General features: G+C 38.6%; 2 protein-coding genes across 2 annotated transcripts; one reads left to right on the plus strand and one right to left on the minus strand.

The window, feature by feature from the left end:
• Positions 1-1585: 1585 nt before the first annotated feature.
• LOC149426660 (uncharacterized) lies at positions 1586-5871 on the minus strand. The gene is made up of 4 exons (XM_089637910.1): positions 5597-5871; positions 2475-3857; positions 2274-2381; positions 1586-1786 (listed from the first exon to the last, which is right to left on the minus strand). Exons 1-4 carry the CDS (start codon positions 5732-5734, stop codon positions 1655-1657), a joined length of 1761 nt encoding a protein of 586 aa, XP_089494036.1. The 5' UTR covers positions 5735-5871; the 3' UTR covers positions 1586-1654.
• Positions 5872-7989: 2118 nt separating this feature from the next.
• On the plus strand, positions 7990-23159 carry mTor (serine/threonine-protein kinase Tor). The gene is made up of 6 exons (XM_089632640.1): positions 7990-8458; positions 8651-9445; positions 9547-12134; positions 12975-15353; positions 20800-21015; positions 21220-23159. The coding sequence occupies exons 1-6, from the start codon at positions 8236-8238 to the stop codon at positions 22375-22377; spliced, it is 7359 nt and encodes a 2452-aa protein (XP_089488766.1). The 5' UTR covers positions 7990-8235; the 3' UTR covers positions 22378-23159.
• Positions 23160-23231: the final 72 nt, after the last annotated feature.

Raw genomic sequence — 23231 nt, forward strand, 5'->3', positions numbered from 1 at the left:
GACATTTCAACACACCTCCAAAAAGTGATATAAAGTCATGTAAAGTGATTGAACAAAAACAAGGTTAAATAGGTTACATAGGTAACTATTAAACCTAGTTTTTGTTTCATCACTTTTAATGACTCTATATCAATTTTTATAGGTGTGCTGAATTTTCATTTTGTTGAAATATCATGGAACCACGCCGATCGCTAACAAAACTTAATTCGTAATTATCAGGGAAAAAATTTACCACGTCTTATTGCCAATACAGTGGAACCTCTCTTTGTAGAATGCCTAGCCACCTCCTTACTAGGGTGATGCTTCTCAATGTTCGATGCAACAGTTTCCCCTTGCTTTCAGAATTTCTCTTATTGCGTTATAAGATTGTTCCTCTGCTACTTCCTCCTCCTCCACTAACAAACTCTCCAATGTAACTTCTTGCTGTGTACAATGCAACTCCATAAGCTCTTCGGTGGTCAACTCTTGACTGTGCTCTTCAACAAGCTCATCAATATTGTTGTTTTCCACCTCCAGTCCCATGGTATTGGACAAAAACACAATTTTGTTGACTGTAGACTCCACAGGTAGTTTCAACCTCCTCAAAATCACATTTTACAACACTCTCTGGCCTAAGCTTCTTCCAAGCAGAAGTGAGGGTCCTCTTGGTAACCCCTCCCCATGCCTTGTTAATCATCTTGAGGCAAGCAACAATGTGAGAGTGATCTTTCCAAAACTCTCCGAGAATGAGACTTGTCCCTTCAGTCACCTCAAAACATCGCTCGAAGAGTATTTTAGTGAACAGTTTCTTAAAGTTAGTAATAACCTGCTGGTCCATAGGCTGGAATAACGGAGTGGTTGTTCTTGAGGATAGTGCAAATCGTTGATGTAGACCGATTGAATGTGCTCGGTAGATCAGCCACGCTCACACCTCGTTCTCGCTTTTCAATGATTTTACGTTTTATTTCTACAGTTACTTTCATTCTCTTATGGCTGTCTTCTTTTGGTCTTTTCTTCAGTGACACTTTTGCAAGGGTTATTAAACTTGGCACAAAACAAATTACAAATAATGTCTGAACACAAGTTTGGTAATATGTGTGATCGTATGCGACACTAACGTGCTAGTAGAACGAGTGCTAACCAGAGACTGACGCACTGGCAAGTAAGTCCCGGCTCACGAGTGACGTAAAGATGGGACTTGCCCTTTCTGCATCACTCGTTGTGCGAAATTTCACTGGTTAAGTAAGCATTTTTTTCATCATCTTTATACTCATTATAGGAGGTGATCGTTATGAGAGGTTCCACTTAACTACGAAATAAATGCTTCATTATCTATAGAGCGATTAGCATTTAAAATTTGAAACCCATACGTCACCTGTATGTCCGTTTTTAAGCTGACATACTTCAGACCCGCTATGCCGGCGTGGTTTGAGTTTAAGACTTAGCGATACACCCCAACCGGGCCGTCGGGGTTTGATGCCAATGGGTTAAGAAGTTAAATTTTTAAAAAACATTTTCTTACTTGCACAAATTATTATTTTTATTCCTAGGTAATTAAAGTCGGAATAATAAACTAAATAACTAATTAAGATTTAAAACTGTATTAACTTTGAGTCAAAGTAATTATTTATTTGTATAAAATAAAAGATTTATTAATTTGTATAGTAATAATATTCTAAAATTTGACACGTTTTATCGCCGGTGCAGCGGGGGCAACAGCCGGGGTCGGCGCCTGTCCCATATCTTCCACATTCTCAGACTGAAGAGTCTCCAGTCTTATTGTATCATCTTCTCGCTGTTGTAATATCTATAACAGGAAAAAAGCATGTACAGTTTCATGGCGCTAAAACGTCTGAAACGTTTGGCTAAAGAAGGAGGGAGCGCAACACGGCATAATACCTCAAAAATAAATTGCGACAATTTTAAAAACAGTTCAACAATATTGACCATCATTATGGTGAATGAAAGAATCAGATCTAAATTGCAATAAACAAAATAAATATGTTCCATAAGACAATACATTTAGGTACATACATGGCCTTACTAATAAATGTATTTTAAATTTTACACAACTGATAACAACCATCGCATCGCAAATGGTTGTTTAGCAGTTGTGTAAAATTTAAAACATGTTTATTAGTTAGGGGGATAATGTATATTGATGACATTTGAAGTAACTTATCAGGCAGGAGTTGAGCAACCTTTAAAGGTTGATACCTTTTACAGGATTTAACTGTCCGGAAGTTTGGTTATTGTTTAGCATTTTCATAAGAACTCAAAGAGGAATTAATTACCTGCGGACAATCCTTCTTCAGATGAGTGACGTCTCCACACACCCGGCAGGCCCCTCCTTTGGGGTAGATCCCCTTGGGGTTGTCGGGGCACTGGCGGGATATGTGACCCTGGAATATGCAAATTATATCAAAGATCAACACTAATTTCACATTTCACTTAACAAAAATAATTTAAAAGTAAATATGTATGTATTTCATTACCTGTTCTTTACAAATGAAACACGATGCAAACTTATAATCTTGAGTACGCACAACTTTACAAGCGAAGTGCGTGTGCTCCGTTGATCCGCATTTGAAACATAAACCGGAAGAAGGCAGGGAGGACTTGTTTCCATCTTTGTTTAGTTCGGGACACTCGGACAAAATATGGCCACCCTTTCTGCAATGGAAGCACATGTTCTTCTTCAGCCTGGCGAGGCTCTTTTCAGCTTTCCTCCTTTCCAGCTTAATGGTGCGCTCCACTTCACTGCGGGGAATACCCTTGGAGATGAGGCTCTTGCGTAGCTCTTGGATCCGCTCACCATCCTTTGATGTAATAGGAAAACCATGCAAAGTCACAATTTCCACCTCTTCTCCATTCAGAATCAACAGGTTTTCAGGTAATTCCTTACGTCTATTGTGCTCTTTCTTCTTCTTGGGAAGATCGCTCTCAATCAAATTGGGATTACGAGTGGCTTCATTTATCTCAGCAGGGCTAACAATTGCAGAGACGTCTTTCTTTAATCCCTTTTTGTCCTTTTCAGCATTCTTTCGTCTCAGCAGATTTCTCTTTTGGGTTTTAGATAATTTTACAACCCCTTCAGCATTCATGAATACCAGTTTTTGTTTTTGTTTCTTAACCCCTGAATCAATATTATCAGAGGGTGCAGTTTCTGTCTTCAATTTAGGTTCCTTGGGATTCTGGATTTTAGAAGTAGTTCCTTCAGATTTAGTTTCTTTTGTGATTTTAGATTTCTTGTTATTTGAAGTAAAATTAGTTTCTTCTGGAACAATTTCTGTATCCAATTTTGATTTCTTAGATTTTTGGGTAGTTTCTTGGGTAGTTGTTGATGTGAGATTGCTTTCAGTCAATTCAGCTTTCCTCTTTTGTTTCTTATTCTTATTTTTTCCAGTTTCATTTTGTAAATCAGCTGTTTTATCAATGTCTTTGATAGACTCACTCTTAAACTTTTTACTTTCTTTAACAGGTTTGTCGTTGGCAGTTAGTTCTTGTTTCTTCTTTTTAGATGGCTTATTCATTTCCTTTTGGCATAGTTCTTCAAGTTGAGATGTGAGCTGTTTGTAGCGATTACTGGTTTCCGGGTCAGAGCCTTCATTACACCACTTGGAAAGTTCTGGATCATCTACATCGAGGCTTTTTTCGCTGTCTCCCATTTCAATATCGGCATCTTCGCCAATACTTTCCTTTACAATTTTTTTGTTCTTTTTTTTGTTTTTGGAAATATCATTAAAAATTTTGGGTGTTTCTTTTGCTTTTTGTACTTTTGTGGGATCTTCTGGAAATTCACACCATGTTTTAACATTTTTCTTTTCATTTTCTTCCTTCAGAAACTTATCATAGTTTTCTTTCCGTATGGCTTCAAACTGAAATATAGAGTGGTTATCAATTTATTCATAATTTAATATATGCCTCGAAACCATCCTACACTATGGGTGATCTAAACCAAATTGTGAACACTCATTAAGACCCTGCATAAAACTCCCTTCCCTTGGTCAACCCAAACTCTTCCCGCAGTATAAATGTGCATTCTAAGTAGCAGTCAACTCGAGGCAACTCCAGTAAAATAAGGCACTCCTCTGACCGATAACATATTTTTCATTATAGTTTAAAAACAAATTACCAAAATCCTTTTAAACCATGAGTTTTCTAGACACTGAGAATATTTAGAATCCCCGTCACATTCACGTTCAAAATTTACCTTTGGCGCCATTTTTGATTTTTTTAGTATGAATTGGCGTGTGTGGAAGTTTCGTTTCGATCAAAACATGCACAAATCACTTAATCAATCCAAAATAAAAACCTAGTAACCTTTTTTGTACATGTAAATGGTTTGTTTCTTGTAGTAATCGTTGAAACAAAGTTTAATTTACATACTCTGTGCTAAAAAAGTGCGGCGGCCAGGTTAAATAATTTCCAAATATTTTAAGCAATTCTTAACAAACTTTGCAATGGGGAAGCATGCGATGCCTCCTGCTATATGTGTGTTATAATACAGTCCTAGGCATGCTTCGTGAAACATAGCTAACTATTCGCGCTAGTACGAAACTGTAAAAACTAAGATTAATTTTCTCCTATTCCGCTTCACTCTTAATACGCAATATTTCACTTTCAAATAAATGGATTTAGCTTTATTAATTCAAAACATGATTTATTATGTCGGGGGAGACGGTAATGTACGCACTTTTAATTTTAATTTCGTTTATTAAGTCACTTACGCGATATGTCAATTAGTATGCGGCGCCGCCGAAAGCGACTATGTTCATATCAAGAGTTGGATTATATTCATAATATCGTAATTCATACCTACAAAATATTTCATAGATATTGCTGCCAACCAAAAAAATTAGTATTGCCATATTAAATAAATAATATCATCGTGTATAATTAATCCATATTAATATGTAAGTCAATGTATTATTTATAACAAATAATCAACAGATAATTAAATAAAATAACCCGAATAACAAACAAATAGAATAAAATGTGATTAAACGTATTCCGTTTAGGTTAGGTTAGGTTAGAACATGGAAAATAGGTATTAGAATTAAATCACAAACCAGTCTATACAAACCTAGCGTAGCCCACATACTATTTGAAAACTGGGATGTAACTCTAAAGGGGACGCGAGCAGGCGTTATTAAAGGGGCATTTTTTGCTATAGAAAATCACAGTTAGATTAGGTTAGGTTATATATATATATTAATTTAATATTTTCAAGATTTTATTTTCTTTAACTGAATTAGTTAGTAGGTAGGTACTGTACCTAACCCGCGCACTGGCTAGGTAAATAACTAGTTGTGGTATTTCCGGCAAATGTCACATTATTTTGTTTCTTTGAAATCTCGTGTGACATATCGCGTAAGTGACTTAATAAACGAAATTAAAATTAAAAGTGCTTATTTTTCCGTCTCCCCCGACATAATAAATCATGTTTTGAATTAATAAAGCTAAATCCATTTATTTGAAAGTGAAATATTGCGTATTAAGAGTGAAGCGGAATTCGTAACCTTTACCAAACTAAGATAACAAATGTTTTGATATTTTGCTATATATACAGAACAAAAGTGCATAATATGTGGTAATATAAATTTTCTGTACGTACTTCAGCTCGCTTTGAGGAATCTTCTTTATTATTCTTTTGATCATCTAGTTGTTTGCGCATAATTTCCCATGGTGTTGCCTGTTCAGGGATCCGTTCATTAGATGACTTAGAGCCCTTTGATCGAGCGAATCGCGTCATTGTGGAATATATGTAGTGTTTTTAGGTTTTGCACATGAAATAAAGTAAGACACGTCGCTGTCGCTCACACGTTGGTAAAAATAACCTCAAAACAACATTCAAATCCAAAATGACAGCGAATGCATAGAGATAGAGCTTTGGATAGAGCCATAAATATATGATAGAGCATAGCTGGGCTGGATTGAGCATAGACAGAGAAGGATGGAGGTAGCAGGTAGCATGAGATGCAGTGTTGCCAACTCGATTTTCAAAATAAGGCCAGCCATCACTCGAAAAGGAGCTAAAAAAGAGCTAAAACCCTAGTTTGTCTAATCGGGATGAAAAAAAGACGTGTTCTATTTTGGTAGTTGGTACCGTGAGTGACGTGAGGAACGGTCTGTTTTTGGAGAACTTTGAATACTATAAACGCGCTAGCAGACTGCAACTGGTTCCCAGTCAGCTTTCTCCGACCCCTGCTGATTAATAATAATACTTGGATGACTTGTATAACGGTGTTTTTGTGAAAAATCACCTCAAGGGTGTTTTACAAATCAATATGTATGATTTTTTAATGCTCTCTTATCTTTTGAATCTTATTATTAGACATCGGATTATATGCATTTGCATATGCAAATGCATATAACTATCTAATTACGACGTTAATGCATATTTCAGCCGTTTTTTTCCCAAATCGTGCATATTTCGTTTAGCGGGAGGTGTCATCTACGTATAGGGAGCTAGGTGACTCGGACGCTAGGGGCACGAGCGCGGTGGCTGACTGACTGAAACGGATTGTTATGCATAAATCTCCTTACAAAAGCGTGGATGAAAAAATCTGCATGTTTGTTTCTGATGCTGCGCCATACATGGTGAAAGCTGGCCAAGCCTTTTTATCCAAATTTACTACACATTACCTGCTTAGCTCACGGGTTTCATCGCCTTGCAGAAGAGATACGGCAAGAGTATGGGAATGTTAATAAATTGATTTCCTCTCCGTCGCGTGTGCAGTCTTATAAAGAGCAATTGCCAAATCTAGCATTGCCGCCAGAACCCATAATTACTCGATGGGGTACTTGGCTAAAGGCAGTATTATTCTATACTGAAAATTTTGAGGCCGTAAAACAAGTAGTTGGGCAATTTGACAGTTCTGAGGCCATTGCAATTCATTCAAGCAAGCTAGCATTTGAAGACGCATACATTAAATAGAATATCGCGCAATATTTCAACATATTTCCACAAGTTACCAGATACCATAAAAAATTGGAAACAAAAAACCTTCTTCTAATTAAAGCAATAGAAATACTGGAAACAATGATCGAACTCGCCAACGCCCTTCCTAATTCAATATCAGAAAAGATTCGTAAAAAGTTAGACTCTATTTTGCTTAAAAACCCGAGTCTTGAAGATATGAAGAACATTAATGCCTACATCAACGGCACAGGTCATACCCTACCTAAACAGATATCTCCAGAAATGGCGCCAAATTTTAAATTTTGTCCAATGACGTCAGTTGACGTAGAGAGGTCGTTTTCGGCGTACAAATTAATACTGGGTGACAAACGTCACAAATTTGAGCTCGAAAATTTGGAAAAATACTTAGTTTTATATTGTCACAAAAACTATGCATAATTTTAAGAATATTTCGCTGTTTTTGTACGGTCTTTAATTAAAATATATAAAAATATAAATGGTTTTTTGATTTTGCATATTTTGGGCAAATCAAGAGTTTTTAGTGCATATTTCGGCCTTTTTTAGTGCATATTTGCATGCTTATTTTGGCACTTTGTTAGTGCATATAATCCGATGTCTACTTATTATTAACTATAGACTAGACAATTTATTATAATAACTTATGGCTAACAGATTGCATCTACCGGTTCGTTGATCAATAAGAAAATATTGAGTTCAATGCATTTATACAATGAACGTAATGCTGCGTTCAAATGGCAATAAATGCAGGGTGGCACACTTACAACGGCACCGGCTTGGACATTACCATTAAAATCGGCACCGGTTGAAAAAAACCGGCTGCAGTTTGTTATATTGCTAACTTAAGAAATATTTGTTATAAAATAAGTTATGACATCCCATATATATTATATATAAATCATAATAATCACAAAACAGTAATTCGATTTCAGGCTTGGACAAAATTTGGTTGAAAACAATAAAATACGAAATATTCGAATATTTTTAAATGAGCTCGGTTATGCCATCGCTATTTAGAAATTAAATCTATGGACAATAAAAATCTATTCTATGGTCTATGGTCGCAACTAACCTCTGTACTTGTCATCTTGTCTTGATATCTAATTTTTTACATTATACGGTCTATTATTTTTTATAAAGATAATAACAAAGTTGGACAACTACACAGACTACACATTTTGCAGTGGTTTTGTAACCATCGTAAAGATTATGCCCATTATGGGGGTAATCTTAACGATCTTTCCGCACAAACACTAACTTTTAATTTTATGTTTATAGATTATTATTGATTGGTGTGAATATAATAATCTAAAATGTCTTCGACTTTAGTCCAGCAGTTTGTGGCTGGACTAAAATCAAGAAATGCGGAAACGCGCAGCAAAACGGCGCGAGAGCTCTACCTCTACGTAAAGACAGAACTTAGAGAAGTGCCTCAAGATGAAATCACGCAGTTTCTTGATGATTTTAATCATCATATTTTTGAAATGGTTTCAGGAAGTGATGTCAATGAAAAGAAAGGAGGAGTCCTTGCAATTGGTTTGTAATTTTATGATTGTTTTATAGGTACTTCTAATAAATCTTCTGTATTCTGTAGTGTTTCAATGATTTGGTTTTCTGTTAAATGAAACGCAACTCAGTACAGTTCTTAGCAAATTAGATCTTGATTTATTGTTTTCGCATTATTTACTTACTCAAAATAATTGTATAGCTATTTTTAAATATTTCCAGTGTGCCTCATAAGTGGTGATTGCGATACCACTAAAACAAGAATTTCCCGATTTGCCAACTATTTACGAAACCTCTTTCCTTCTTCCGATGTGGGGGTCATGGAACTGGCAGCCAAGACGGTGGGACGTCTGGCGGCCATTTCTGGAGCGAAGAGAGCTGAATATGTTGAATTTGAAGTGAAAAGAGCATTTGAATGGCTCTCTGTAGAGCGCAATGAAGGCAAACGTCACTCTGCGGTGCTAATCCTGAGAGAATTGGCTGTTGCCATGCCAACCTATTTCCACCAACAAGTGTCAGGATTCTTTGAGCATATATTTATTGCTATGCGAGACCCCAAGGCCCTTATACGAGAAGCGGGAAGTAAGGCGTTGCAGGCTAGTTTAGTAGTGACGGCGCAGCGTGAAACCGTCAAGCAGACACACACACCTCAGTGGTACACGCAATGCTACCGGGAGGCTGTGACTTGTGTGGATGATCAGCCTATCAAAGAGAAAGGCGTCACTCGAGACGACAGAATACACGGCGGTGTCCTCATTCTCAATGAATTGCTCAGATGTTCCCACGCTGCGTGGGAGCGCAAGTACACGCATTTGATGCAAACTCTGGATACGCACCAAGAGATCAGCCTCACTGAGGATATTATTTCCATGATGCCTCGGCTACGGAGCCCTCTCAGCTCCAGGGGACACCATATTGATGTGAACAGCACTTCCAATAGTCCACAAGCAGCTATTGTTTATGAATCTGCGGTATGCAGAAACCTTGTCATTGAGAAGTACGACACAATATGTGCAGGTGATTTTAATTTTCTGTTCTAGTGATATAAACTACTTCTGAATATTAATTTTGACATACATAAATTGACTTGTTTTATGAACTGATTATCTTATTTACAGATATCATGGCACACAGGCTTTCAAGGTCACCGCATGTTCAACAGATTCTTCTCATTATTATTCCGCGGTTGGCTGCATTCAATAAAGAAGTGTTTGTAAAGAAACACTTAAACTCCACAATTAATTATTTACTGGCCACTTTGCGAGGAAGAGATAAAGACAGGAATATGGCCTTCACAACTATTGGCCTGATTGCAATTGCTGTGGAGAAGGAGATAAAACCTTACTTACCCAGAATCATGGATATTATCAAAATAGCTCTGCCTTCCAATGATACCCCGAGCAAGAAGCGTGTAGCCATGGATCCAGCGGTGTTTGTATGTATTTCTCTGCTGGGAAAAGCAGTAAATGAACTCATCGCAGTTGATATAAAAGATATCCTGGATTCAACTATATCGATGACGGCAACTGGGTTAAGTCCAGCATTGACAATATGTTTACGAGAGTTAGCTCAGAGTGTTCCATCTGTAAAAAAACATATTTCAGAATGTTTGCTTAATATGTTATCTTTGGTATTGATGAACAAGCCGTTACTTCATCCAGGAATGCCTAAACATTTGGAACAGCAAATGAGTTCACTTTGCATCTCGTCAGACTCTCACGATGTGCCCAGTATTGTGTTGGCCCTGCGAACATTGGGTACATTTGACTTTGAAGGATATAGCTTACTTCAGTTTGTGCGACGTTGCGCAAATCATTTTTTGCAGAGTGAACAACAAGAAATCCGATTAGAAGCAGTGAGAACCTGCAGCAGACTTCTGGCTCTAGCAATTCAATCCCATCAGAAGGAATATTCTCATACAGTGACCTGCACGGTTGCTGATGTTCTGGGCAAGCTTTTGGTGGTCGGTATCACAGATACTGACTGTGATGTGCGCTACTGGGTATTAGCATCTCTCGATGATACCTTTGATTCCCATTTAGCTCAGATTGAAAATTTAAGTTCCTTATTTATAGCAATGAATGATGAAGTTCTTGAAATACGGGAGTTGGCTATATGCACTATCGGTAGACTCAGTACAGTTAATCCTGCTTACGTGATGCCGAGCTTGAGGAAAACACTAATACAGTTTTTAACAGAGCTCGAGCACTCAGGGATGAGTCGGAATAAAGAGCAAGCTGCCCGGATGCTGGATCATTTAATAGTTAATGCTCCCCGCCTCATCAGACCTTACATGGAACCTATTTTAAATGTCCTTGTTCCCAAACTCAAAGAATCTGATAGCAATCCTGGAGTAGTGTTGAGTGTACTGAGAGCTATAGGAGACCTAGCAGAGGTCAATGGAGATGGAAATGGTTTACTTAAGTGGATGCCTGAACTACTGGCAATCCTGCTAGAACTGTTGGCAGATGCCAGTGCCCCTGAGAAGAGAAGTGTGGCGTTGTGGGCCTTTGGACAAGTGATCAGTGCCACTGGCCAGGTAGTGACACCCTACTCGCAGTTTCCTAATTTGATGGATGTTTTGATCAACTTCTTAAAGACTGAGCAGCAGCCAGTTATCCGGCGGGAGACCATCAGAGTGTTGGGACTGCTGGGTGCGCTGGACCCCTACAAGCACAAGATAAGTCGTGGAATGATAGATGGACAGGCCGACTCTAACCTTCTATCTCTCGCCGATACCAAGACTGATGAAAATAACTTTGATTTGAATACAAGCGAGATACTAGTCAATATGTCTTCTTCGATGTTGGAAGAATATTATCCCGCGATAGCAATATCAACCCTGATGCGCATCATTCGTGACCCGACACTATCTCAACATCACACGAGTGTTGTGCAAGCTGTTACATTTATCTTTCAGTCACTCGGTATCAAGTGTGTGCCATATATATCCCAAGTTATGCCGAGTCTCCTATATGTTGTACGGATGGCAGATATCACCTTCCGAGACTTTCTTTTTACCCAGTTAGCTACTTTGATAGCTATAGTAAAGCAACACATAAGGAATTATTTGGATAAAATATTTGACCTTATTAAAGAGTTTTGGACACCTAACAGTCCTCTACAAACAACTTTAATCCTTCTCGTGGAACACATTGCTGTGGCACTGGGAGCGGAGTTTAAGATTTACTTGCCTCAGTTGATACCACAAATCCTGCGAGTCTTGTCACACGACTCCAGCAAAGAGCGCACAGTAACGGTAAAGTTATTACTGGCATTACAAAAGTTTGGCGATAATCTGGATGATTATCTCCATTTGGTTTTACCGCCGATAGTGAAACTATTTGACTCAAATGACTGTCCTCTGTCAGTTTGTCAAGTGGCCATGGAGACTGTAGCCCACCTGGCAGACTGTCTGGACTTCACTGACCTCACGTCTCGCATCGTGCACCCGCTGGTGCGGAACTTGGAAACCTGTCCAGAACTTAGAACCACCGCCATGGACACTCTGTGTGCGCTTGTGTTGCAGCTTGGAAGAAAGTTTAATCATTTCATTCCGCTGGTTCAAAAAGTCCTCAATAAGCATCGAATTCAGTGCCAAAAATATGAGGTTCTTATTTCTAAATTGCAATCAAACACCACTCTGGCAATGGATGAGCATTTCCTTCTGACCAGGCATTTGTATACTGGTCATAACAATCAAGAGGTAAGCTTTCATGTTCATAGCATAAAGTTCTGAAGCTCGAAATTAAAATTGTGAAAACTTCTTTATTTGAGTGGCTGATGGTAAATCTTTTTAAGTCTACAAAAAAGTGTAATTACCAACCTGCTATAAATTTCAGCTAACTATTATTTTCCCTCATAAAATTAAAACTTTTATTTATCAATAACCTACTACTAATTTTTCACGCCTCCAAACAGAATAATTATCCCTGGGTCCAGGGATTTATTATCGACTTATTCTGAAAGTGACTATTTGCAATCAATCAGTAATCTAAAATTAGCCATCCTGTGGTGGGAAATTTGTAATCATTGGGTTTTGAATGTGAGAACATGAAAACAGTGTGCAATGTATAGTTGTGAATGATGAATACTTGGAGCAGGTGGTTGAGTTGGTGTATTTGGCAAATATGTTTACGAGAGATGGAAAGGCTGATAGAGATATTGAAAGAAGGGTAAATGCAGTTAACTCCATTAATGGAGGACTGAATGCAGTTGGTGATTAGAAAAATTTTTCCAAAGATATGGCACGATCAATTGAACCAGATACTTGAGTCGGGCCATATCAAGAGTCTGAATAATAGAAGAGTATGTGTGAAACTATGTATGAATGTGAATGAGGCAAGGAGTGTGTGCCAAGACCGAGTTGTTTGGCGTTCCGTCCTGTCCGCCTACCCCCGCTGGAAATGGCATGATGGTTAGTTATGTGGTTAACTAAACAACTACATGAACACTTTAGTCGGTGCCTAATATTAAATTGTACATAATAATGAAAATTTTCAAATCTCATTGCACTTTCTGAAATACGTTTATATTTTAATTGCAGATAAGTTTGACTTCAAGCGATACAACAACGATAAAGAAATTGCATGTTAATGCTGATAATCTCCGACTTGCGTGGACTGCTAGCCGCAGAGTTTCTAAGGACGATTGGCTGGAATGGTTGCGCAACCTGAGCATCGGTCTTCTGAAAGAATCACAAAGTCCGGCTCTGAGGTCTTGCCTTGCTCTAGCGCAGAACTATTCTCAACTTCTGAGGGATCTGTTCAATGCTGCCTTTGTATCTTGTTGGACAGAGCTACCTGAAGCCATGCAGACTGAATTAGTCCAGGCATTAGAGCAAGCACTGTTGGTTCCCGACTTGCCTGAGATCACACAGACCATTCTTAATTTAGCCGAGTTCATGGAGCACTGTGATCGGGGATCCTTGCCTATTCAACCCCATCTGTTGGGTGAAAGAGCGATGCACTGCAGAGCGTATGCTAAAGCTCTTCATTATAAAGAGGAAGAGTTCCGACAGGGGGTGGGGTCAGTTCTGGGATCGCACGCTGTTGAATCTCTAATTCTGATCAATAATAAATTGCAGCAAAGAGAAGCCGCTGAAGGACTTCTGGAACATGTAATGGCTAGACGTCTGGCTGGAGACACAGACTTGCAAGTGCAAATTCGCTGGTACGAAAAATTGCACAGTTGGGAAAAAGCTTTATCATTGTACGAAGATGTATTAGAACGGGAAGCGGATGATACCGATGCTCGCCTGGGACAAATGCGATGTCTAGAAGCTCTGGGTGAGTGGGGAGAATTGCATCGCACCGCCGGAGAGTATTGGGAGAACTGGGGAGAAGAGGGCAAGGCTCGAGCTGGAAGGTTGGCAGCTGCTGCAGCCTGGGGGTTGGGTGAGTGGGAATCCATGCAAAAGTATGTGCAGTGTATTCCCTGTGACTCGCAAGACGGAGCTTTCTATCGAGCTGTGCTAGCTGTACATGAGGGGCAATTTTCTGAAGCTCAGCATCTTGTGGAACAAACTCGCGATTTGCTTGATACAGAACTGACTGCGATGGCTGGAGAATCTTACCAAAGAGCATATGGAGCTATGGTTTGGGTTCAGATGTTAGCAGAATTGGAAGAAGTTGTGCAGTACAAACTGATCCCTGAACGGAGGACAGCTATTCGTTCCATGTGGTGGGCTCGCCTTCAGGGAGGACAGAGGCTAGTAGAGGACTGGCAGAGGATTATCAGAGTACGCCGCCTTGTTGTCAGCCCTATTGATGACATGCACACATGGCTCAAGTACGCTTCTCTGTGCCGTAAAAGTGGTTCACTCACTTTGTCCCACAAAACTCTTGTTATGCTTATGGGCTGTGATCCTTCCAAAGAGCCTGATATGCCCCTGCCTGTCCAGCAGCCGCAAGTCACCTTTGCCTATTGCAAGCACTTGTGGGTTGGAACTCAGAGGGAGCGAGCGCTCACGCAACTCCAGCACTTTGTGGACACGAACCCGCTGGGTGCATCGGATGACCCCGGAGAGGCTGAGTGGCGCCAACTTTTGGCTCGCTGTTACCTAAAGCTCGGGGCGTGGCGGGAATCTTTGGAAGGAATTACGGAAGCTTCTATCCCGGTTGTTTTACAATCCTATTCTTCTGCCACAGATCATGCCGTAGACTGGTACAAAGCGTGGCACGCTTGGGCTTATATGAATTTTGAAGCTGTACTCTTTTATAAGCACAAAGATGGTGAAAATAATTCAAATACTCCTGGAACTGGAACTGAAATTAGCGGCCACTATGTTTCAAAGTACACTGTTCCCGCAGTAGAGGGATTCTTTAAATCCATTAATCTCTCGCACGGGAGTTCCTTGCAAGACACATTGAGGCTTTTGACGCTTTGGTTTGACTATGGGCAGTGGCCCGAAGTTCATGAGGCCATAGTGGAAGGAATCAGGACTATCGAGATAAACACTTGGCTACAGGTTATTCCGCAGCTCATTGCGAGAATAGACACCCCCAGGGCTCTGGTCGGGCGACTAATACACACTCTCCTGATTGATATTGGAAAATCACATCCACAAGCGTTAGTTTATCCACTCACTGTGGCTTCCAAGTCTTCGTTTGCAGCACGGAGAAATGCCGCTAATCAGATTTTGAATTCCATGTGTACCCATTCGGCAACTTTGGTAAGCCAGGCCATGATGGCATCTGAGGAGCTCATCAGGGTGGCAATATTGTGGCACGAGCAGTGGCACGAAGGTCTAGAGGAAGCTTCTAGGCTGTACTTTGGAGAGAGGAACGTCAGGGGGATGTTTGAAACCTTGGAGCCATTGCATGCCATGCTGGAGCGAGGTCCCCAGACCTTGAAAGAAACTTCATTCAATCAAGCTTACGGCAGAGATCTCATGGAGGCCCAAGAATGGTGTAACCGCTACAAGGTAAGCTCATTACCTTTTTATTATGTACTAGCTGATGTGTATCCAGCATTGCTCGGAGACTTCTCTACTTTCTATAAATATAATATGCAAGTATTATATATATAAAGAAATTTTCTAAATGATAGTGAAAACCCTATCAAAATCCGTTTCGTGCTTTAGAAGAACTAAGCGTACAAACAGACAGACACGGATAGCGAATTTTTTTTTAATTGATATTTGAATAAATGATTTTATAGGGGAAACCTCCATGTCACCAATTTTGACAACATCGATTATTGCACAACAAGTGAGAATGAACTGGCAACCACCAGGGGGCCTACTCTGTATCTTTCGAAACTTTCCTGCCGCCGGTTTAGCCACGTCACAAACCCGTATTAACCCTTCCCTTACGGTGTTAAAAATTCCTCGTCCTCCAGTGTTGTACACTCGGTAAATATTTATATATTGTAATTACTTAATGCAATACATAATTGTATTGCGAAGGAATACCTAAAATTTGAACTCTGTGTTTAGTTTATTTAGAGAGATATTTTATTAATTAGAGACGATGTTCACTCAATTGACAGCACCGGCAAGGAAAGGTTAAACCCCGAACTTATTGGTTTGTTAACCCGAAAGATACAGAGTAGGCCCCCTGGTGTAACGGTGAACCATTCTTTAACCATCTTCCTCATGAAGAACATTATGTATAAATATGTCGCTTTGTACTTTTATATTATTATCAAACAGTTCATTTTCTAATACCTTCTGTTAAACAAAAATCGCCACAAAAAGACAGGACGCAGAAGAAAAAAGTGTTATCCTGCATCACCTTATTAGTTCATCTATCTATTAAACCTTAAGCATTTTTCATTAAGCGTATTCTCAAAATAGATTTAGAAAAATCACACTGATAGATGGCGTTATTTTCAATATTGTCGATGAAACACTTTTGACACATTATTCTTTTGAATATTGAGATGAATTATTAGTTTTTGGCCGTTACTAAGATATATTAATCTGTATACATTGTTTTTCTATGTACAAAGCAGAGGTCTTTGAAAAACTCACAATTTGATAGCAAAAAGAACACGTAAAAAATATATTTCCCAAAACTCGCGCGTGTGTTTGTGTACAAAAAAATATTACCCAACCAAAACATATTTGCGAAAAAGAGTGCATCTTAAAGTCCTAACTGCATAACGCACAAGTTGAAGTGAGACAGATATCCGGAGGATTGTTGAACTCGGTAATTTAAATCAACGCTTGAGTGATTAATAAAAATGTCCACCGGGTAACAGAGGCCTTTGGTGCTCTGCTTGCGTTAAATAGACCCTTTGTTTATCTCACTTTATATTTTTTCTAATAAAAAGTTTCGAGTTTAATAGGAGGTTCCAAAAATATTCTCTGCCGATGTCTAAAATTTCGTAATTCTCAATGCTACCTGGAGTTTCTCCTTCAAAATAATGCATCACCTCTCATAGTTTTTATGTCTTTAGTTCACTTAAAATCTTGGAGATGCTGGTAACTGATACAGCAGTAGTCTCACCTGCTGAACGAAGAACGTTGTAGTCCAAATTATATTTTTTAGTAATTTTAAGTGATTACAAGTACCTTGTCCAGAATAGCCGGTAACAGATGTAGTTGATTTATCAATAAATTAGAGCACAAAATGTTAATATATTATCAAACCAACGAATTGGTGAGAATTGCTAGATTGAGAAACTATTTCATGTCCTCAATCCAGGGTACGTTAACATCTCAACTTAAGTCGTAACGCGACGTATAAACATGACAAAATTTCCGCGAGCTGAGCTGCAAATTATGGGAAAGGAACGAAGCAACCGCAAATAGCGCGACACGCTGCTCGCGGAATTTTTTTCCTGTTAATACGGAATAAATTATAATGTAGGTATATGTTTGCCATTAACAATAATATCATTGACAGTGAAAGGTAGAATAAGTCGGAGACAACCGGGGAAAACATGGCACGATCAAGTAAATAAAATATTTGGGTCGAGTCTGAGACGATGTATGAATGTGAATAAAGAGAGATGCGTGTGCTGCAACAAATTCGAGTGATGATCTGTCCACTCTGCCTGCCCCAGCGGGGAAACTGCGTGACAGTTAGTTAGAGAATCCCAACTGCCTCAGCCTTTCCCAATTGGGGTATGATGTTTTGGGTACCACCGCCCCGGGAACCATTTATTGGATAAGCGCCCCTGAGGTGATATCTCACAAAAGCGGCGCTATACAAATTATTCAATAAATAATAATAATAACAATACCTCTCCCATAGGTCACCCCAAGGGGTTCGTTACTTCTGATGACTTAGCAGGGGTGCCCGGGAAAAAAACGCACGGTGTATTGGTTTGATAGGTTCTTAGTAAATAAATAAATTAAATAATTATTATAAGTACCTAGCAAATATTTTTGAAAAATTTCATAACTACCTAAATGTGTCAGATTTAGAATAACACGAAATTGTGTTGTACAAAATTATTATTTAATTTGAAGACAATATTAGCGATTCTTAAACGAACATCTGAAACAGAAAAATCAGAAAAAGATATGGTCACATCTATTTTATATATTATTATTTCATTCATTATAATATACAGGGTGTATCGGCAAGTACCCGACAAACTTTAACCAGCTATTCCTCAGCACATTTGGAGTAAAAAATGTTATGGGCGCTTTGCTGTCTGGTAACATTTTTTAATTTATTCATTTTTTTATAAAAACTTTGCAATTGGGTTTATAAAAACTTTGCAATTCATTTTTTAATAAAAACTTTGCAATTGGGTTTGCATATTGTTTGTCCGGTTCTTAAATTTGTTTTTCCCGTTGGGGAAATAGTGTTGTCGTGTAAAGAGCTGAGCATGTATATTTTCCTCTTATCATGCCATTTAGAGGCATCAATGGCCCGCAGCTCTTTGTTACCATTTCCCCCTTCTTCAGTTTGTCAAATTTTGGCATGTATTTCCTATTCCGCAAGCATTGGTTTTATTTTTATGCAGGTATTTAAATAGTGTAGGACTGGTATACCAGTTATCAACATAAAGTTTGTGTCCCTTATCTAGGTAATCTCTAAGTAGAGTTGTCACAACAGCTCCCGAGGCGCCTATACATTGATTATCAGTGACGTCGGTTCCATCACCACAATAAACAATGAAATCTAAAACATAACCCGTCAGTACATCACACAAAAGAAACATTTTTATCCCGAACCGGTGGCGTTTGGAAGGAATAAATTGTTTAAATTTTAATCGTCCTTTAAAAACAACCATGCTCTCATCGATGCAAAGATTTTCGAAGGGAGTAAAAGTTTCTTTAAATATCTTACGAGTCGGATTAACAAGTAATTTTATTTTATGCAATTTGTCGCCAGGAATTTGTGTATTGTGGTCAGAAATATGTAACATGCTCAATAATATTTCTGGGCATCGTTTTACCAAAAATGGCAATCGTAAGAAGAGGATCTGTCGACCAATGCTCTTCTATTGAATGATGTTTATTTCGTGTCATCAGCATTCATATGGCAAAAAATACATACATCTCACTAATTGAAGTATCAACCCATTTTCAAAGCCTCGATTGTTCAGACACAACTTTTTTCTGTATTGTTACTGCGTAATATTTATTAGTTTGCGATACAATATCAGACAATATTTGTATTTGAAAATGCTCAAAAAAATTCACTTCCTCGGAATTTTCTAACAAAAGAGGAGAAGAGTTTACGCCAGAAGGGGAATCATCGAAGTCCTGAATAATTGGAACAAAATGATTTGATGTCCAAGTGTTCATGTCAAAACCAGTCTGACTTGATGTGCTGGGTTCGTCCAAGAGTTGATCATTAGATTCAACAATATTTTCAACGTGTACTCCTTCATTTATACTGCTTACTTCACTGGCGGAATCGCACTCACTGTCACTAAATTCACAGTCAGAGTCAATATCGAGACAATATTCTCTTATTTGGTCATTAGACAAGTCGCATCGAGCCATGATGGAGGGTTACACAAAAAAAAATATTAGGAAAAACGACAAATTAACACAATAATTAGTTTCTAAACACAGATAATTAAAATAAAATGTATAATATTATTTTTTCACTCGAAAGGCGGATATAAAAACTTATTTCATTTAAAATAACAAAACATGTTGATTAACACAAAACTTATTTGCACTAAAAATATTACTAGTTAATAAAAACAATTTGTTAAAATAATAACGTTAGAACCACGATTCGTTGCAGATTCTAAGTATTCGCGAACCGTCGAGATAAGAAGGAACCACGTGATACACTAACACAGCTACGCGCGCGCGGGGAATTCAAACACTGACAGGGGAAATATTGTAGTCTCCAGTTTGACGAGGTCTTTCATTATATAAACAAAATCATTTGTCACATCTGTGTAGAGATGTCGCTAGATAAAAGTTCAAATTATTTTTTAAGGCCGAGTTTTGCGCCATCTATACAGAAAGTCCCAAGATATCGCAAGATGAAATTAAAATCATGTATGATTGCGCGCGGCAGCGAGGGCTCTGAATCTTGAATCAAACATAGATGCGCACGGCAGCCTCCGGGTTATTAATGATGAGTTAAGTTTAAATTTTTTTATTATATTTTCTTTGAAAATTTGTAATAATGAATCTTTTTTGTAAAGATCTTCAATTTTTGGTACTTTAAAAATATTGAACAATGTTGCTGAAGGAAATGTTGGTTGTTTTTTCAAAATTACTTTCATAATTAGTTTTTGTACCACCTTTACAGGACTTACAATTTTGCTAATTAACTAATAATACTTTTGCTAATTCGATTACTTGATTACTATAAGTGTTATAACAATGAATTAGGTATTTGCTTCAATCTCAGTTTTAGTATTATTTTTCAGTACAAAAATAAATAAAATATTATCGATTGTTTACGAGTTCGGCATGCAAACAGATTGTATGAGAATTGTCACTTCCGTTTCACCTTAATCGTTTAGATTTTGTGTTTTCGATAAGTGTTATTAATATGAAAAAATACGGGATGACTTGCATAGCTCCACTTTTAAAAATGACCTGCAAGAGTAAGCCAAATACATTATAGGTAATTTCCTTAACCTATAAAATGCGCTACCTAATACCTCTTAGCGTGCCGAAGATAAAAATCCCACAAATAGAAAGCATTGTTTTCAGATAGACATTTGGTAACACCGGCGCTCAACGGATACAAATTTTTCGTATCCTACAGGTTCTTTTGAAGCTTGAGAAGTTAATCGTTTGTCTGAATTGAAATTTTTTTTTTAATTTGACGTAATCACAAAGGAAATTATATTGTACTTACTGATTTTCTGTATTTTATTACTTGTCTCAATTCTTCACACAGTCAGTTCCAATTTTGAAAATGAGACTTATTTCCAGAGTTCATTGAACTAAATTTACACAGGACAATTCATTGATTTGTTATGAATTTTAGGAGTCTGGTAATTCGCGTGACCTGAACCAGGCGTGGGACCTTTACTACCATGTGTTCCGCCGCATCTCACGTCAGCTTCCGCAGCTGACCTCGCTGGAGCTGCAGTACGTATCCCCCAAGCTGCTGGCTTGCAACAATTTGGAGCTGGCCGTGCCCGGCACCTACCAGCCCGGACAGGAGGTGGTCCGCATCGCACACATACAGAGCAACTTGCAGGCAAGCATCTCCAAACTAACCAAACCATAATAAATATTTCAATACTAATGCTCTTAGCCCTTCGATCTTTTAAAATGCTAACATTGGGTGACACAGGCAAACTTCTGGGTTCAGAGCATCATTCCTTGATTCTCCATAAACCACATTATCTATTTTACGAGTAATTCAAACTATATTTGAGATGTGTTTTTGATTATTTTTCAGGTTATAACATCTAAGCAGCGTCCTCGCCGCCTCTGCATCCGAGGATCCAATGGCAAGGACTATATGTTCCTTCTGAAGGGTCACGAAGACTTGAGGCAGGACGAACGTGTCATGCAGTTGTTTGGGCTGGCCAACACACTTCTTCAGAATGATCCCAACACTTTCCGCAGTAACCTGACCATTCAGCGCTATGCTGTTATTCCTCTCAGCACCAACTCTGGACTCATCGGCTGGGTTCCCCATTGCGACACCTTGCATTCTCTTATTAGAGATTACCGAGAGAGGAAAAAGTGTCTCCTTAATATTGAGCACAGAATAATGTTGCGTATGGCTGCAGATTACGACAGATTGCTTCTGATGCAGAAGGTTGAAGTGTTTGAGCATGCCTTGGAGCACACAGCCGGGGATGACCTAGCTCGACTCCTTTGGCTCAAGAGTCCCTCGTCAGAATTGTGGTTTGAACGCAGGACAAATTATACTCGTTCCTTGGCAGTAATGTCCATGGTGGGCTACATTTTGGGTCTAGGAGATCGTCACCCCTCTAATCTCATGTTGGATCGTGTGACTGGAAAAATTTTACACATTGATTTTGGTGATTGTTTCGAAGTTGCCGTTACTCGTGACAAATTTCCCGAAAAAATACCTTTTAGGCTTACTAGGATGTTGATTAATGCAATGGAAGTTACAGGGATCGAAGGAACTTACAGACGTACATGCGAATCTGTCATGGCAGTACTTCACAGAAACAAAGATAGTTTGATGGCCGTTTTGGAAGCCTTTGTGCATGATCCACTCCTCAACTGGAGGTTGATGGATTCTGGGCGGCGCTCTCGGGAAGGTTCCTTGGGAGCTGCAGGATCCGGAGGGGGTGAAGCATCCTCCCTCTCTGCCCCTCCGGCACTCCTCCCACCCCCCCTGCCCGCTCCCCTCCCGGCCAACCTGCCGCGCCGAGCCCTTCCGCCCACGGAAGCCCAGCCTGAAGCCCTCAATAAGAAGGCCCTGGCTATTATCACCCGAGTCCGGGACAAGTTGACGGGGCGAGACTTCAACCCGGAAGAGATTCTGCATGTGGCGAGCCAGGTAGATCTGTTGATACAGCAAGCCACCAGCAATGAGAACCTTTGCCAGTGCTACATTGGCTGGTGTCCCTTCTGGTAACTTCCACAACACATCATGTATAGGAACAGGCAGCCTTCATATTGGAATCTTGGAGCTATGAATGCCAGGAATTAATGCTTTTTAAGGTTCCATCACATAAGTTATAACAAATTATTTTCTTGTATGTAGTCGGTAAGCTTGACATTTAACATTTTAGATGTTAAATGCCATCATTTTATTCTATCTAGTACCTATCTATGTAATATTTACGAATTATATAAATGGTATTTTATATTTTCGACAATAAATTACTTCAATTATTTAACAAATAATCGCCTGGAAGTAAGAATACATTCTTTTTATCTTTCTCTAACTTTATTTATGTATAATTTTTTTTTTTCAAATAATTTTTTTCCTTCCAAATGGTCTAACCCAAATTGTATTTTGAAGGAAATTTTTTCGGGTTGAGAGAACTCTAATTTCCTAACCAATATTATTGAATAAACGGCCATCATTATTACCATTGTGCGTCATTGACATCATCAAGTTCCTTCCTACAATTTTTCCATGGGTGGTCTTTTGGTGTGTCTAGAAAGACGAGTGTGAATTGTTGATAAGAATTTGCAACTTTTGATTATGTACATATTATTAACCCCTCAGGCTAATTTGTTTGCTTTCGGGAACAGCTCATATGGTCTCATGGAAATCATTTTGTCTCCCTTACTGTCGTGGTTAGAAATATGAATTAGATAGAGAAAACACCACACTTTATATTCAAATCTTGAAGATAATCACAAAATAATTCAAATGTACACCTCTTTGAAAGCAACGGTTCAAGAAGCAAGAAACTTTATATTTTTATATGAAACGAAAAAAAAAATTAGGTGACTTCAATGTTTATTATACATTTGTCT

This window comes from Hesperophylax consimilis, chromosome 1 (assembly GCF_061612785.1).
Source record: "Hesperophylax consimilis isolate HC1 chromosome 1, BYU_Hcon_1.0, whole genome shotgun sequence".
NCBI classification, from domain to species: domain Eukaryota; kingdom Metazoa; phylum Arthropoda; class Insecta; order Trichoptera; family Limnephilidae; genus Hesperophylax; species Hesperophylax consimilis.